At 57.1% G+C, this 13643-nt stretch overlaps 2 protein-coding genes across 8 annotated transcripts; both read right to left on the minus strand.

Moving 5' to 3' along the window:
- Window positions 1-3711: 3711 nt before the first annotated feature.
- APOC1 (apolipoprotein C1) lies at window positions 3712-7651 on the minus strand. 3 transcript variants are annotated; one of them, XM_072831557.1, is made up of 4 exons: window positions 7541-7651; window positions 5862-5939; window positions 5219-5366; window positions 3712-3912 (listed from the first exon to the last, which is right to left on the minus strand). In XM_072831557.1, the coding sequence occupies exons 2-4, from the start codon at window positions 5917-5919 to the stop codon at window positions 3852-3854; spliced, it is 267 nt and encodes an 88-aa protein (XP_072687658.1). In that variant the 5' UTR covers window positions 5920-5939; window positions 7541-7651; the 3' UTR covers window positions 3712-3851. The 3 variants fall into 3 exon arrangements, with proteins under 3 accessions (XP_072687658.1, XP_072687625.1, XP_072687548.1); XM_072831524.1 differs by lacking the exon at window positions 7541-7651 and adding an exon at window positions 6719-6787; XM_072831447.1 differs by lacking the exon at window positions 7541-7651 and adding an exon at window positions 6076-6141.
- Window positions 7652-9250: 1599 nt separating this feature from the next.
- APOE (apolipoprotein E) lies at window positions 9251-12050 on the minus strand. 5 transcript variants are annotated; one of them, XM_072831066.1, is made up of 4 exons: window positions 11945-12050; window positions 11134-11184; window positions 10429-10639; window positions 9251-10116 (listed from the first exon to the last, which is right to left on the minus strand). In XM_072831066.1, the coding sequence occupies exons 2-4, from the start codon at window positions 11174-11176 to the stop codon at window positions 9399-9401; spliced, it is 972 nt and encodes a 323-aa protein (XP_072687167.1). In that variant the 5' UTR covers window positions 11177-11184; window positions 11945-12050; the 3' UTR covers window positions 9251-9398. The 5 variants fall into 5 exon arrangements, with proteins under 5 accessions (XP_072687167.1, XP_072687106.1, XP_072687227.1 ...); XM_072831005.1 differs by having other exon boundaries at window positions 11134-11195; window positions 11945-12034; XM_072831126.1 differs by having other exon boundaries at window positions 11879-12008.
- Window positions 12051-13643: the final 1593 nt, after the last annotated feature.

Consider the following 13643-nt stretch of genomic DNA (forward strand, 5'->3'; position numbering starts at 1 on the left):
CCTGCTTCTCCCTCTGCCTATGTCTCTGCCTCTCTCTCTCTGAATAAATAAATACAGTGTAAAAAGAAAATCTTAGAATGAGTGAGTTCATGAGTGGATAATGAATGGGAACCACGCATGTATATGTAAGCTGGTCCGTGGAATGCAAATGTTCATTCACTGATTCAGTAAGTATTGCCTGAGCGCTCACTGTGTGCTAGGCACTGTTCTGGGGACTTGGGGCCACTGCAGGAGACAAGACAGCATCCATGAACTTGAGGTCCCAGCAGCAGGAGACAGTGAACAAGTAAGCAAATAGATATATATTAGAGGGTAGCAAATACTGGAAATAAAGGTAGATGAGGGGCATTCCCGGTGGTGCAGCGGTTTAGCGCCGCCTGCAGCCCGGGGTCTGATCCTGGAGACCCAGGATCGAGTCCCGCGTCGGGCTCCCTGCATGGAGCCCGCTTCTCCCTCTGCCTGTGTCTCTGCCTCTCAGTCTCTCTCTCTCTCTGAATAAATAAATAAATAAAAAATACTTATTAAAAAAAAAAAGAAACGTAGATGAGGAGATGGGAGAGTGATGGGAGAGCAGTATGAGGGGAGCACAACAGGGAGGTGAGTGTTAAACAGAGACCCAAAGGAGGTGAGGGACGAGCAGGGCAGATATCTGGACATCTGCGGGAAGGACATTCCAAATGCAAAGGCCCTGCGGTAGAAGCCTGCCCAGTGTGTCAGAGGAGCCTGAGGAGTTGCAGGTGAGGGAGGGGGAGAGGCACAGGGCAGGAAGCACAGGGGTGACCAGGCCAGGTAGTGTGGAGCTGGAGACTTGAGTTGGTGGACTCTGATACAATCTTTGGGTTTTCCTCTGAGGGTAGAGGGAGGGTTGTGAGCAGAGGAAGGGTGTGACGTGACTTGTGTTCTAACAGGATCCCTCTGGCTGCCAAGTGGGAAGGGAGCGTAGCAGCTTGGAGGGCTGATTGGCTGGGGCGGGGGGCACTGAGTACACACACTTATATTTATTTATTTCCCACCTTTGTTCTCTACCCTCGTTCCTCAGATGTGCTTGGAGTTGTCCTCAGACAGGAAAGAACTCAAACCCACAAGGTGCAAGGTTCCATGTGTGTATGTTCTTTTTTTCTTTTCTAAGATTTTATTTATTTATTTGAGAGAGAGGGAGAGAGAGCATGAGCAGGGGAGGAGGGGCAGAGGAAGAGGAAGAAGCTGACTTTCCGCTGAGCAGGGAACCCCACACTGGGCTCGATCCCAGGACCCGGGGATCATGACCTGAGCCAAAGGCAGACTGAGCCTCCCAGGCGCCCCTATGTGCCTATGTTCTAATTTTACAACAATGGCACCACCCTGTGCGTCTTTTCCTGTTTCTTTCTTTTATGTTTATTTTTTTAAGACTTTATTTATTTATTCATGGGAGACACAGAGAGAGAGAGAGAGAGGCAGAGACACAAGCAGAGGGAGAAGCAGCTCCATGCAGGGAACCTGACGTGGGACTCGATCCTGGGACTCCAGGATCACACCCTGAGCAGAAGGCAGGGGCTCAACTACTGAGCCAGCCTGGTGTCCCTGTTTCTTTCTTTTAAATATTATTTATTTAGGGGATCCCTGGGTGGCTCAGCGGTTTAGCGCCTGCCTTCAGCCCAGGGCGTGATCCTGGAGTCCCGGGATCGAGTCCCACGTTGGGTCCCCTGCAGGGACCCTGCTTCTCCCTCTGCCTGTGTCTCTGTCTCTGAGTGTGTGTGTGTGTCATGAATAAATAAATAAAAATCTTTTTAAAAAAATATTATTTATTTATTTATTTGACAGACAGAGAGGAAGAAGCAGACTCCCTGCTGAGCAGGAAGCCCAGTGTGATGTGGGACTTGATCCCAGGACCCCAGGATCATGTCCCGAGCCAAAGGCAGACACACTTGACCAACTGAGCCACCCAGGCACCCCTCTCCTGTTTCTTTTTCACTCAGTGCTACACTGTTAGATCTCTCCAAGTTGTTGCATGAACATTTAGCTCATTTTTCTGCAGTTGCATGGAGTTGCACATTTTCTTTTTTTTATTCCCCTAGCGATCGATTGCTAGGTTGCTTGCAGCTTCCATCCCCACAAATAACACCGCAATGAGCAGCCTTGTCCGTGTTCCCAGATGCTTTTCTGGCCCCCGCACCGGGATTCGGGATCGCTGGGGTGGACACGGGGCACACAAATACTTAATGTCCCTAGAAACTGCCAGGTTGCTCTTCATTGTAGAGATCCAGTCAGTCCACTCTCCTGGGGAGGGTGTGCTGCTTCTCAGGTACCCATGTCCTCACCGGCCCCTGGTATTTTCCAATCTTCTTGCTGCCAGATGATGGGAAGCAGGCTGGTGTCTTTTGGTTGTTTTCGTCTTATTTTTAAAAATTGTATTTATTTATTCATAAGAGACAGAGAGAGAGAGAGAGAGAGAGAGGCAGAGACATAGGCAGAGGGAGAAGCAGGCTCCCTGCGGGGAACCCAATGCAGGACTCGATCCCAGGACCCTGGGATCATGACCTGAGCCAAAAGCAGATGCTCAACCGCTGGGCCACCCAGGTTCCCTGGTTGTTTTCATCTTACTGCCCCTGAGTTTAAGCCTCTCTTCCAAAGCGAAGGGCATACTCCATGAACTGTCCATCTTCTCTGTCTCTGCACCTCTCCAACCTGAGAGCTGTCCAGAGGGGTTGGGAAGAGTGCTTGAAAAATAAATTGGCCCCCAAATGCTGGAAATATGGCCAAGATGACTAATTGATTAAATCTGTACAGACTATACCTTTTTGCCAACTAGCCACCTGCAAGATGACTGCTTGTTTGAATTTTATCTGATGAGGGGTATGGGTGCATTTTAATATGCTGGGGATGATGCAGGCGAGGCCCTGGGCCAGGCTGTGTGTGTGTGTGTGTGTGTGTGTGTGTGTGTGTGTGTGTGGCTGCAGCCGGCTTGTCTGGCAGAGTGTCCCAGGAACCAGGAAAGCAGAGTGAGGAGGTGACCCTTGAACCACCCCCACCCCCACCTGCCCAGCCTCCATTCAAATCCCAGCCCTACCCATTTTTGGCTGCATAACATCACGTAAGTGATTTTAGACTTCTGTCTCAGTTTCTTCCTCTGTAAAATAGGGGCAGAGACAGCACCCACCTACGGGGAGTTTTGTGAAAAGGTAATGTTTAGGGTTTTTGTTTGTTTGTTTCGGATTGTGAATAATTATTCCACCAAGTATTACTGAGCGCCTACACCATGCCCAGTCCTGTGTGGGACTATGCCTGGGGACAGTGGTGATGACGTCCTGGCCCAGTCCTCCTGGGCTCACAATCCAGTAGGAAAGACAGACCCATTACTAGGCAGTGATGACCCAGCCTGAGGTCTAAGAAGGGCTTCCTGGAGGAGGGGCATCATCCATTTTAAGTATAATAAAGACCTACTGTTCATGGTGTTGAACCAACCCGGTCCCTCATCTTGGGCAGCCCAGTCGGGAAAGAATATAGCAGAGAAACAGCTCTCCCATTCCTGACAAGTGACTTCACCTCTGTGGGCCCCCATGCCCTCGTGGAATTAACAGGGCCCCTGCTCCCGAGGTTCTTGTGAGGATTTTTTTGAGACCATGAAGTTCAAAGTCCTTGGCACAGGTCAAGTAGACAACGTTCAATACATTTGAATCCTTGCCTCCTCAAAAGATGCAGCCCCCTCTCCCCCCCAGCAAAAGACCACTCAGATTTCTCTATAGGATTTTTATTGGAGGTTGGGGGTAGACATGAACATCATGAAGTCCTTGGCAAGGAGCCAGGGGATGGGAAATTTCAGAGCCCCCTCCTGGGGCACACAGGCCAGAGTAGAGGGGCGGCTCTCCTGGTGTTCAGGAGAAGGCAGTTTTGAGATGCTCCTTCACTTTCTTGAAAGCCTCAGAAAACCAGTTTCTGCAGGGAGAGATGGGGGAGGAGTCACTGAGTTTGGTGTTTCAGGGCAGGTCAGAGGGCCCAAATCCTGCCTCCTACCTGCCTCCCCCATCTTCCCTTTTCCCTTCCCCCAAGGACAGAGCATGGTTCCCTGTGGAACTGGGAGGAGCCCTGGGCTGGATTTCCCAGATGGGCCAGAGCCCTTTGAAGTCAGAACACTCCACCCTGGGCACAACTTTCAAGGCTTGCTATCTCTTGCTACCAAGCCTGCTCTTGGCACGCTGTCCCCTAGTTATTCAGGGGCACTCTTCAGCCTTCTTGTTTTTTGCCCAGGCTGTGTCCCTGGCCTGGATTATGTTCATATCTTCCTGGCTCAGGGCCTTTGCACTCACCCTCCACAGGAACATTCTTCCCATGTTTCTAGGCCTGGCTGGATTTTCCTAATCACTCAGATCTCTCTCTCTCTCTCTCTCTCTCTCGTTCTCTCTCTCTCTCTCTCTTTTAAAGTAAGACAGCCAGGCTTCATGTAGGTTTGAACTCACCACCCTGAGATCAAGACTGGAACTGAGATCAAGAGTCTGAAGCTTAACCTACTGAGCCACCCAGGCGCCCTGAAGCAATAACACTTTAAATTGAGATATGAAAAGGGGAGTCTGGCTGGCTCAGGAGGTATTATATACAACTCTTGATCTCAGGGTCATGAGTTCAAGCCCCACACTGGTTGTCTACATCCACCCTGTTTATTGTCTTCTCAGTATTTAGCCCCATCTGGGCTGACCTGCTGGAAATTCACTGGTTTACAATCTGTTCCCTGTGGGCTGGGACTTTATCTCATTCATCACTATTATTCCCCACACTGGAACAATCCTGGACATTTAGCAGATGCCCAATAAATACTTGTTCATGAATGAATGATCCTCTAATCTAAGTGGCCAAATGGAGTCACTGTTGGTTAAAAAGCATACTGAGCATTTACCATGTGTCAGGCACTATGCAAATCCCCTAGTTTACTTCTCCTCAGAACCATCCATGTAACAGAGGAGGAAGAAGGCTCATCCAGATCTATTCTGGAATCACACAAAGAGAACTGAGTCTTTGCTAGCCTGTGGACCTGGGGTGACTCGACACCCAAGCTCGGCCTTTTACCACCACACAGGACCACTTCTACACTGTGGCCTAGGTAGGAGTCAGGAACCTGTCCCCCACATCTGGGCACCCTGCGATCCAGCCATGACCACATGGAAGCTGTCAGCCTCTCCAGGTCTCAGTTTCCCCAATCTGTTAATGATATACCCCAGCCCTCCCAAACCCTGAGAAGGTTCCTAACCGGGTCTTTGCAGGAATGTCGCTCTTCTTGATGCTCTCAATGGCTGCCCGGGCCTTGTCTTCCAGGGTGTTACCAAACTCCTTCAGCTTATCCGGGATGCGCTCAAAAGTGCTGGAGATTTCTCCGGCCGCCTGGGCGGGGGCTGGACCTGCCCAGAGACGGGCAGGGGTACAAAAATGTCAGTATTGGGAAGCCTCAGGCTGAGATTCTGGGGACGGGAAAGGAGATCTTTAAATGATTCTTGGAGGTCATGGCTTTAGGCTGGGAAGGGGAGGGGGGAAGATGGACTAAGGCGACCAGATGGAGCTCAAGCTGCCGGGAATTAGCTTACTGTCAGGCCTCCCTCCTCCCCCTCCCCTTTCCAGGTTGTAAAAGCAGGACAGCCAATCCTGGAGGGGCAAGTCAATACATCATCTGTTGCTAGGGCTTCCTGAGGTAGACTTGCCACCTGCCGGCCCTCCCCTTAGAGCACCCTCACCCACCTTGCCCGGTTGGGGGTGGGGTGATTGGTGAGAGATAGGAAAACCAGGGCACAGAAGGGGCCCCAGAGCTCTCAAGCGTCCTCCAAGCTTGGAGCCCAGGCACGTAGGCAGCTTCAAGCTTCCAAATCTCAAACCCCCAGATTCTTCTATCCCGCTTTTACCTTCCAAAACCATCGACAGAACCACCACCAAAACCGGGAGCGACAGAATGAGCCTCATGGCGGGGCCGGAGGGGCTCTCTGGAAGCAGAAGCAGGGGTGGGAGCGATCAGTGACACCCCTCCTCCCTCCCCGGAGTTCCCTCCACCCCTTTTCTAGTGTTCTTGGAGGGGCAGCCCTCCCGGGGCATCAGGGGCATCAGGTATCGAGCACCAACCTGGAGCGGTCTCGGAAAGCGCAGGTGGGAGGTCCTGGCCTGGCCCAGGCCTTTATCGGGCTGGGGTGGAGGCGGGGCAGGTTAATCCCTCCCCTTAAGCCTCCGGGCCGCTGGCCTCCCCCCACTCCCGTGCCCACCCACCATTTCCTCTTCCCTGCCTGGCTGGTGGGCTGCGGGGGTCAGGTGGGCCTGGGCACATCCCTTGTCCCTTAAGCCACTTGCTGTTCAGCACCTGCACCTCTAAATCTCCCTGTTGGTGGATCTCAGCCTGCCATAGTCCCTTCCCTACATGTGAGGGCTGGGGGCGTGTTTCTCCTGCTGAACTCAAGGGTCTCTCTGTCACCGAGCATCTCTGTAATTTGCTGGAACTCTCCAGGCCTCCTCTTCCATCCCCTTTCTCTTCTTAGCAAGCCTCTTCAGCGCAAGCAACTCCCAACTCCATGACTCCAGGGTCACCCAGTCTACCCCCACATTCCTAGACCCTGGCCACTTCCAGTCTCACTTGCAGACCAGCCCTCAAGCCCCCCACCTCTCTGCATCTGGGAGCATCCCAGACCTCCACGGATGTGCTCTGAGGTCTTCATTCCACAGCCCCCTCCCCTGCCCCATGCACATCGATCTTTGGGGCAGGAATCTTTGCAACCTGTCTCAACTGCAAAACCCCAGCTGCAAGGATCCCAGGGTGTGCGCCTCCATCCATTCCACCAGGCCCCTCCTAGCCCTTTGCTCTCCCACTCTGCGAGCTTCCGGGCCCCCTGGTAAACAGTGCATCTGCCCTTGCCCCTTCGGGCCCCTCCTGGCACCAAGCTCTCCCCCCCTCCCCTGTCTCTCCTCCCACCACATCCGTCCCTCAGGGCTGGAGTCCAATGCTTCCCCCCTTCCTCTGGCTGCCTTTGACCGCCAGTGATCCCTGGCAGCTGTGGGGAGGGTGGCCCTGGCCTCAGACTTGAGGTTGGCTGGCCTTGTGCCCCCACAACCACGTGTCAGCCTGGGGGTGGTGGTGGGAGGGGACGGTTATGAAAGGGACGCACAGACATGACCCTGGCAGGATTGCGACAACCCCTTGGCTGGCTCAGTGCATCCAGACCCTGTCAGCCCTCCAGCTGCCTTCCCAGACATCTGCTTCCCCTGCGAGCCTAGCATTCCCCAGACATCCACCCAGAGGTCTCTTCTCCTTCCTTCCCCACCCCACCGGAATAGAAGAATGACTTGGCTTTTCCAGTCTCCTCCTCCTCATGCTAGCTACAGGGGTTTCCATTTACAGATGGGGAAACCGAGGCACAGCCAAGAACATTCAATGGCTCAGCACCATTGGGGCGAAGGGAGGGGTGGCTCTCTGTCTGTCCCCTTTCTGGACTTCAGGCTGCCCCTCTGAATCTCTGAGGGGGATCAGCTTCTGCCCCACAGCACCCCCTGCCAGGCTCTGTTCCCCAAAACTTCTCCAGCCCTGGTGCCATCTCTAGACCTGACTGCTGTCTTCATCCATGAGAACCCAAGATTCAGTTCTTCAAGGGGGAGACACGGTTGATCCCAGGCCGTGCATTGACAGCTGTGGCTCAGAGGGCTTGGCCCCAGCTCCAGGGCATACAGTGAATCAGCAGCACACTTGGCTGGAACTAGTCCCCCTGCCTCTAAGCCCACTGGCCCTTTGCTCACCAAGCCTAGGGTGAGTCATCTGGGGGGGTGGGGAGGACAGCCTGCCCCCAGAAGGGCACTCAGGGCAGCTGGTGAAAGCTCGGAGTTCAGAATGTGCAGGAGCCACGTGGAATAGTGCAGCTGGGCCTAGGAGTTACAAGCTCAAGCCCTGGCCTGTCCTCTGGGCTGGAACCCTGCTCCCCTCCTCTGGGAATTGAGGGGGTGGGAGTGAATGCCAGCAGGTGGCCCCAGGCTCCTGGCTTCAGTCTGCACCACTCTGAAGGTCAGCTCCCAGCTGTCTCCCAGACCTGGACCCCAGTTCTTCATGGGGGCGTGGCACCCCCTCCTGGGGGTGGGGTGGGGGAAGGGCAGCTTCCTCCTCTCCAGCCAGGACCCAGCACCCAGTAGGCTTGTTGGGAGAGACCAGAGGTCAGCAACCCAACTGGAGGGTAGAGGAGAGGATGAGGGCAGGGGGCAGGGAAGATCAGATGAAGAGATCTGCGGATCCAGAGGGAACTGGAGAGGCAGAGAGGGCCCAAGTGCAACAGAATGGTGGAGAGGACCAACCCAGAGGGCAGGAGAAGAGAAACAAGAAACAAGCAGGACCAGAAGGTGTGTGTGTGGGGGAAACAGGAGGAGAAAGAGATAAAAGATAGAGGTGGAGGAAAACAGGAAGCAAGAAAAATGAAGCCTCTCACTCACCCAGAGGAGGCGGGAGGCCAGGAGGCAGAATCAGATAAGGCCGGGGAATGCCAAGAAGGGCTTAACCAGGGAGGCCTGGGTGGTTCAGTCCGCTAAGCACCCATGCCTTGGGCAGCTCTGGTCATAATCCCAGGGCCCTGGGATCGAGCCCTGCATCTGGCTCTCTGCTCAGTGGGGAGCCTGTTTCTCCCTCTGCTGTGCTCTCTTTCAAATAAATAAAATCTTTCTTTTAGGGACGCCTGGGTGGCTCAGCGGTTGAGCATCTTGCTTTCATCTCGGGGCATGATCCCGGGGTCCTGGGATGAGTTCTGTATCAGGCTCCCTGATACAGCCTTCTTCTCCCTCTGCCTATGTCTCTGCCTCTCTCTGTGTGTCTCTCATGAATAAATAAATTAAATATTTTAAAAAATAAAAATTAAAAGGGGGAACTTAATCATAATTGCAGTGGTGTCAGGTCTTTGGGGTCACAACTCCATGAAGCCAGTATCCTGAAGCTGAGCAAGCTCAGGCTGAGAGGTTGCTTCCCCTATCCCTCTGCCCACCACCTCCCCGGGCATAGTCAGGGGCAACTGCAGGATTCACCCTAGGGGTGGATCTATTCCAGAACCTTGTCTCAGAGCCAGAAGGGACAGGGAGGCAGGGAAGAGAGAGATTGAGTACTGCTGAGCAGAGACAGAGCAAGAAGGGAGACTCTGAAAGGAACAGAGGGAGGGATCAGAAGGGACCAAAAACCAGACACACAAGCAGAGGGGACCGGACAGAGTGGTGTGGCCAGTGTGGGGAAGAAAAGAGAAACTGAGGCAGAGCCGGGAGTAATCACACACAGAAGTCCAGCAGCTGCTGTGGAGCTTGGTGAATCTTTATTAAGCTAGGGCCCTTTCAGGAGGACAGCTGGGGGCAGGGGCAGGCCTCCTGGAGGCCGGTGGGAGCAGGCAGGGGGCACGGGAAGGAGTTGGGGGAGGCCCAGCAGGTGGCATGCGGGGCGCTCATGGTTCCTCCACAGGCTTAGAGGTGGGGATGGTGGCCACGGCCGCCTGCACCTTCTCCACCAGCCCGTCCCACTGGCGCTGCATGTCTTCCAGCAGGGGCTCGAACCAGCTCTTGAGGCGCGCCTGGAAGGCCTCGGCCTTTTGGCGTATCTGGTCGGCCTGCTCCTCCATCTTCACCCGCACCTCCTGTATCTGCTCGCGCATCTCCTCCAGGTGGCCGCGGGCCCGGCTGCTCATCTCCTCCAGCTGCCCGCGCAGCTGCTGGCCCAGGGCGTCGGCCCGCTCGAGCAGCGGCTGCGTGGCCAGGGCGCCCACCTTGGCGTTGCGCTCGCGGGCCTGCTCCAGCAGCGGCCAGAGGCGCTCGCGGATGCTGCTCACGCTGCGCTCGGCACCCTCGCGCACGCCGGCCTTGTAGACGGCCAGGCGCCTCTGCAGGTCCTCGGCGTCCCGCAGCACCCGCTTGCGCAGCTTGCGCATGTGGGAGGCGAAGCGCGCCCGCAGCTCCTCGCTGCTCTGGCCCAGCATGGCCTGCAGCTCGCCGCGGTACTGCGTCAGGCGGTTGCGCACGTCCTCCATGTCCGAGCGCAGCCGGGCCTGCGCCGCCTGCAGCTCCTTGGCCACGCGGGCCTGCGTCTCCGAGGTCATGGGGCCCAGCTGCTCGTCCAGCTCCGCCTTGTAGGCCTTCACCTCCTTCATGGTCTCATCCATCAGCGCCCTGGGGTCCGAGAGGGCGGGAGCATGTGTGTGCAGAGCTGGGGGGGGGGGCGGGGAACAGGGAGAAAACCCCGTGGTGCGGGAGGGCATGGTGGGGGCAGGGACGGCCAGACGCGGGGATGAAAGGGAAGGGTGCGAGGGATTGAGCTAGCCTGACGGAGGGGTGGCCAGGGGCAGGAGGAGCTGAGAGAGTCAGAGGGGTCCATAGCCAGGAGCTTGAGATGGAAAGAGGGATCGAGACATGGGCAGAGATGCCCAGACTGGCGGACGCTCCAGGAGGAACTGCCCAGCGGGAGTGTCAGGGGGCACTCACGTCAGTTCCTGGGTGACCTGGGTGTTGAGCACGCCCTCTTGCACCTGGTCAGACAGCGTCTGCACCCAGCGCAGGTAATCCCAGAAGCGGGCCAGCGCCGCCTCCCAGGGCTGGCCAGTCTGCCACCCGGCCTCTGGCTCCAGCTCCTGCTGGACCTTCGGCTCCAGCTCGCGCTCCAGCTCCGGCTCCGGCTGCACATCGGCCCAGCATCCTGCACAGAGCAAGTTCGCGGCGGTCAGCCTCCCGGCCCGCTCCAGGCCCGCAGTGCCTCGTATACAGCAGGTGCTCCACATATGCTCCCGCGCTTGCTTTAGAGCACTGGCCGTCAGGGAGCCGGTGGGGGGATGCCCAGTTCACCTGACAGGCACATGTGGAGCATCTGTGTCTGCTCCGTGCAGGGCCGTGTTGCCGTGAGGAATAAACCTACTCACGGCAGACACGAATCTAAGGCTCGCTACCTGCCTGACAACAATGCATTAGGAACTGTTGTTAACTCCCGGTTTAAGGATGGGGAAACTGAGGCCCAGAGAGAGTAAAACAACTGCTCAGAGCCAGTGGATGGGAGGCCTCAGACCTGGGCCTCCCCTCAAGGGGAAGACAGATCAGCTGAAGGTGGGACCCAGGGATGAGAGAAGGGCCCACCCCGGGGTGCAGGTGAGGATGCGAGGAAGGGGCAGGGAACCTGAGCAAGCCCCGCCCACCTACCTGCCAGGAGCGTGACCACCAGCGCAGCCCACAGAACCTTCATCTTCCAGCCTGCGATTGGTCAGTACGAGAGAGGGAGAAATGTCAATCTGGGCAGCCAGTGGGGACCCCTCCCACCCGGAGCCCCGCCCCACCCGCTCGCGGCCCACCGAGTCTTGCCCGCGCCCCCAAGTCTGCATCGGGCCGAATCCAATCACAAACATTTACCGAGCGGTCCCTCCGTTGTTGATTTAACTCCCTCATTGTCTCCTCCTATCTCCCCATCACCAGGTCGGCCTCCGCCGCCCAAATTCCATCCCCCTCTCCCAGGGGTTCAAATTCCACTCACTCTGCCCCGAGTTGCATGAGAGCCCCGACCGTGGCTTCTAAGTTCCAACCTCGCATTCCTCGTCCTCCCTTCACATTCTAAGCCCCAGCTTCACATCTAAACGTCATGTTCCACCCATGAGCTAACTTAATTCTCATTGACAAGTCCTCCGGTGAGCGCTCTGGCCACCTCGCGCCGCCCCTGGGCCTCCAAGCCCTGGAGATCTGAGGGGTCACCCGGGAAGCGCTCAAGGAATGGCAGTGACAATTCGTGGCCTGGCTCATCCGGTTCTTCGAGAGGTCCAGCTGCTCCCCCCGCCCCACCTTCCAGCCAGGACGGGATGCTCTTGCGGCCCACTCCTCCTCCTAGGTCCGACCCCTGCGTGCATCCTCTTCCCCGGCTGCTGCCTTTGCCCCGGTCCTCGCGTCTGACAGTCACCTCGCCCCAGCCCGTCGCTCCCGGGAGCCCTGAGCTGGTCTCTGTGCCCTCAACTCGGTTTCTCACCGGCTCCCGGGAATCCTCCTCCTTCGCCTCCGCTCGGGCTGAGTAGGACTCAGGGATACCAGACTCGTCCAATTATAATGTTCCCCCTGCCCCGCCCACTCCTCCCCGGCCCGGGAGCTGGGCCGGCCCCCAGTCACGAGGTGGGCTGTTCTCCCCCACCCCTTCCCACACCCGGCAGGGGGAAGGAGGGGGGTGGTTGGAGGCCCTGTGATGCCCCTCCACCCCACCCTGGCCCCCACGAAGGGAGGTGACATCTCAGTAACTCAGGCCCCCTCCTCCGCTCGGAGGGGCTAGGCACGCCAGGGAAGGAGCTGTGGCAGACCCCGGCACCCCTTCGCGCCCCTTCTTTTCTCTGATGGATGAATCAAATTTGGAAGAGGGGGCTGGGGGCTGAAATCCTGGGGCAGAGGCGAAGAGAAGGCTGGGGTTTTGGATTCCTGGGTTCCAAGGGGAGGTGGCTGGGGGTGCTGCCTAGACTCCTGGGACTCAGGGAGAGCAGGACCAGAGGCCCAGACCCAGAAGGGATGGGGGGGCACTGTGTAAACCTGGGTTTTAATCCTAGCTTCCCCTTTGGCTGTGACCTCGGGCACAGGCGAGCACCTCTCTGAGTCCCGCTTCGCATTTCCAAAATGCAGATCCAGCCCTCCTCCCTAGGAGGAACATTGTAGGTCCCGGCGCGCCCCCGCAGGATGCCCTCCGCGGGGCTATGGAGCCCTCCGGCTGCCGGGTTAGGACTGCGGACTCTGGGCCGAAACCGGGTTCCTGCCAGCTGCATGACCTTGGGCAAGCGATCGAGCTTCTCTCACCACCCTACTCCTTGCTCCACAAAACCAGGAAAATGGTCCCACTTACACCACCGTTCGGTGATGCAAGCTGCTGAGTGCACGAAATCCCGAGAACTGTTCCTGGGGCAGACGGGGCCAGCTGCTCTGATTGGCCACGTCGAGACCCGTCACCTTGCTAGCAGCCCGCTTGGAGTCCTGGCTGTTCCCCAGAGAAGCCCAGGTTGAGGTGGGTGAGGCCACACGGCAAAGTAGGGCCGAGCTTCATGCCTGCTGCCTCAAGGGTGCGTGAACACTGGGTGCCGTGGGGTCCATGGAGGCCCAAAGACTGGTCCCAGGACAGCAGCCAGGCCTGGGCCTGTTTGCTTTGGCCTCAAAGGGCGCCGGCAGGAAATGAGCAGGGGTGGCTTCCCTGGGTGATGAGGGGTCATCTCTGCTCAATGGCCTCCCTCTCCAAAGCCCATTATGTGTGTGGTTTCAGTTCCGGTCTGGAGAGGTCAGGAGTGTGAGTTTACTGGAACCTGAGGTGGGCACAAGCCACACCTCTATGTCCTCCCCGTCTCCGTGCCAAGGAGGCATCTGGAGCCAGCCTGGAGTCAGACTCCAGCGTCCCCCCACCCCAGGCCCAGAAGCCCTTTGCCCCCTGAGGAGTAGCTAATGGATTCTGAAGTCTTTCCAGGTGCTGGAATCCTTCAGAAGCTTCTGAAAGCTCCAACCCTCCAGTCACGAAGAGGTCCCCCGCACATCAGCGCCCCCCCACCCCCAGCCATCAGTCCACTGCTTCAGGCAGCAGCCACTGGGGCGGGGCCAGGCTGGGGTGAGCGACCACAGACCCGGCCCTGCCGGTGAGGGAAGGCCTGTGATGTCCCAGCAGAAGTCACAAGTCACGGGGAGGATGTGTGATCTCTGGCCAGGCC

The sequence above is a fragment of the Canis lupus genome, chromosome 1 (genome assembly GCF_048164855.1).
Source record: "Canis lupus baileyi chromosome 1, mCanLup2.hap1, whole genome shotgun sequence".
NCBI lineage: Eukaryota > Metazoa > Chordata > Mammalia > Carnivora > Canidae > Canis > Canis lupus.

Bases quoted from the DNA above. Each gene is read 5' to 3' on its own strand.
- APOE (XM_072831066.1), bottom strand. From the start codon at position 11,176: ATGAAGGTTCTGTGGGCTGCGCTGGTGGTCACGCTCCTGGCAG. The intron at 10,640-11,133 runs GTAGGTGGGCGG...TGCTCTGTGCAG, and splicing joins GGTGGTCACGCTCCTGGCAG to GATGCTGGGCCGATGTGCAG. The intron at 10,117-10,428 runs GTGAGTGCCCCC...CTCGGACCCCAG, and splicing joins CAGGTCACCCAGGAACTGAC to GGCGCTGATGGATGAGACCA.
- APOC1 (XM_072831557.1), bottom strand. From the start codon at position 5,919: ATGAGGCTCATTCTGTCGCTCCCGGTTTTGGTGGTGGTTCTGTCGATG. The intron at 5,367-5,861 runs GTAAAAGCGGGA...GTCTCTGGGCAG, and splicing joins TCTGTCGATGGTTTTGGAAG to GTCCAGCCCCCGCCCAGGCG. The intron at 3,913-5,218 runs GTTAGGAACCTT...CTCTCCCTGCAG, and splicing joins GACATTCCTGCAAAGACCCG to AAACTGGTTTTCTGAGGCTT.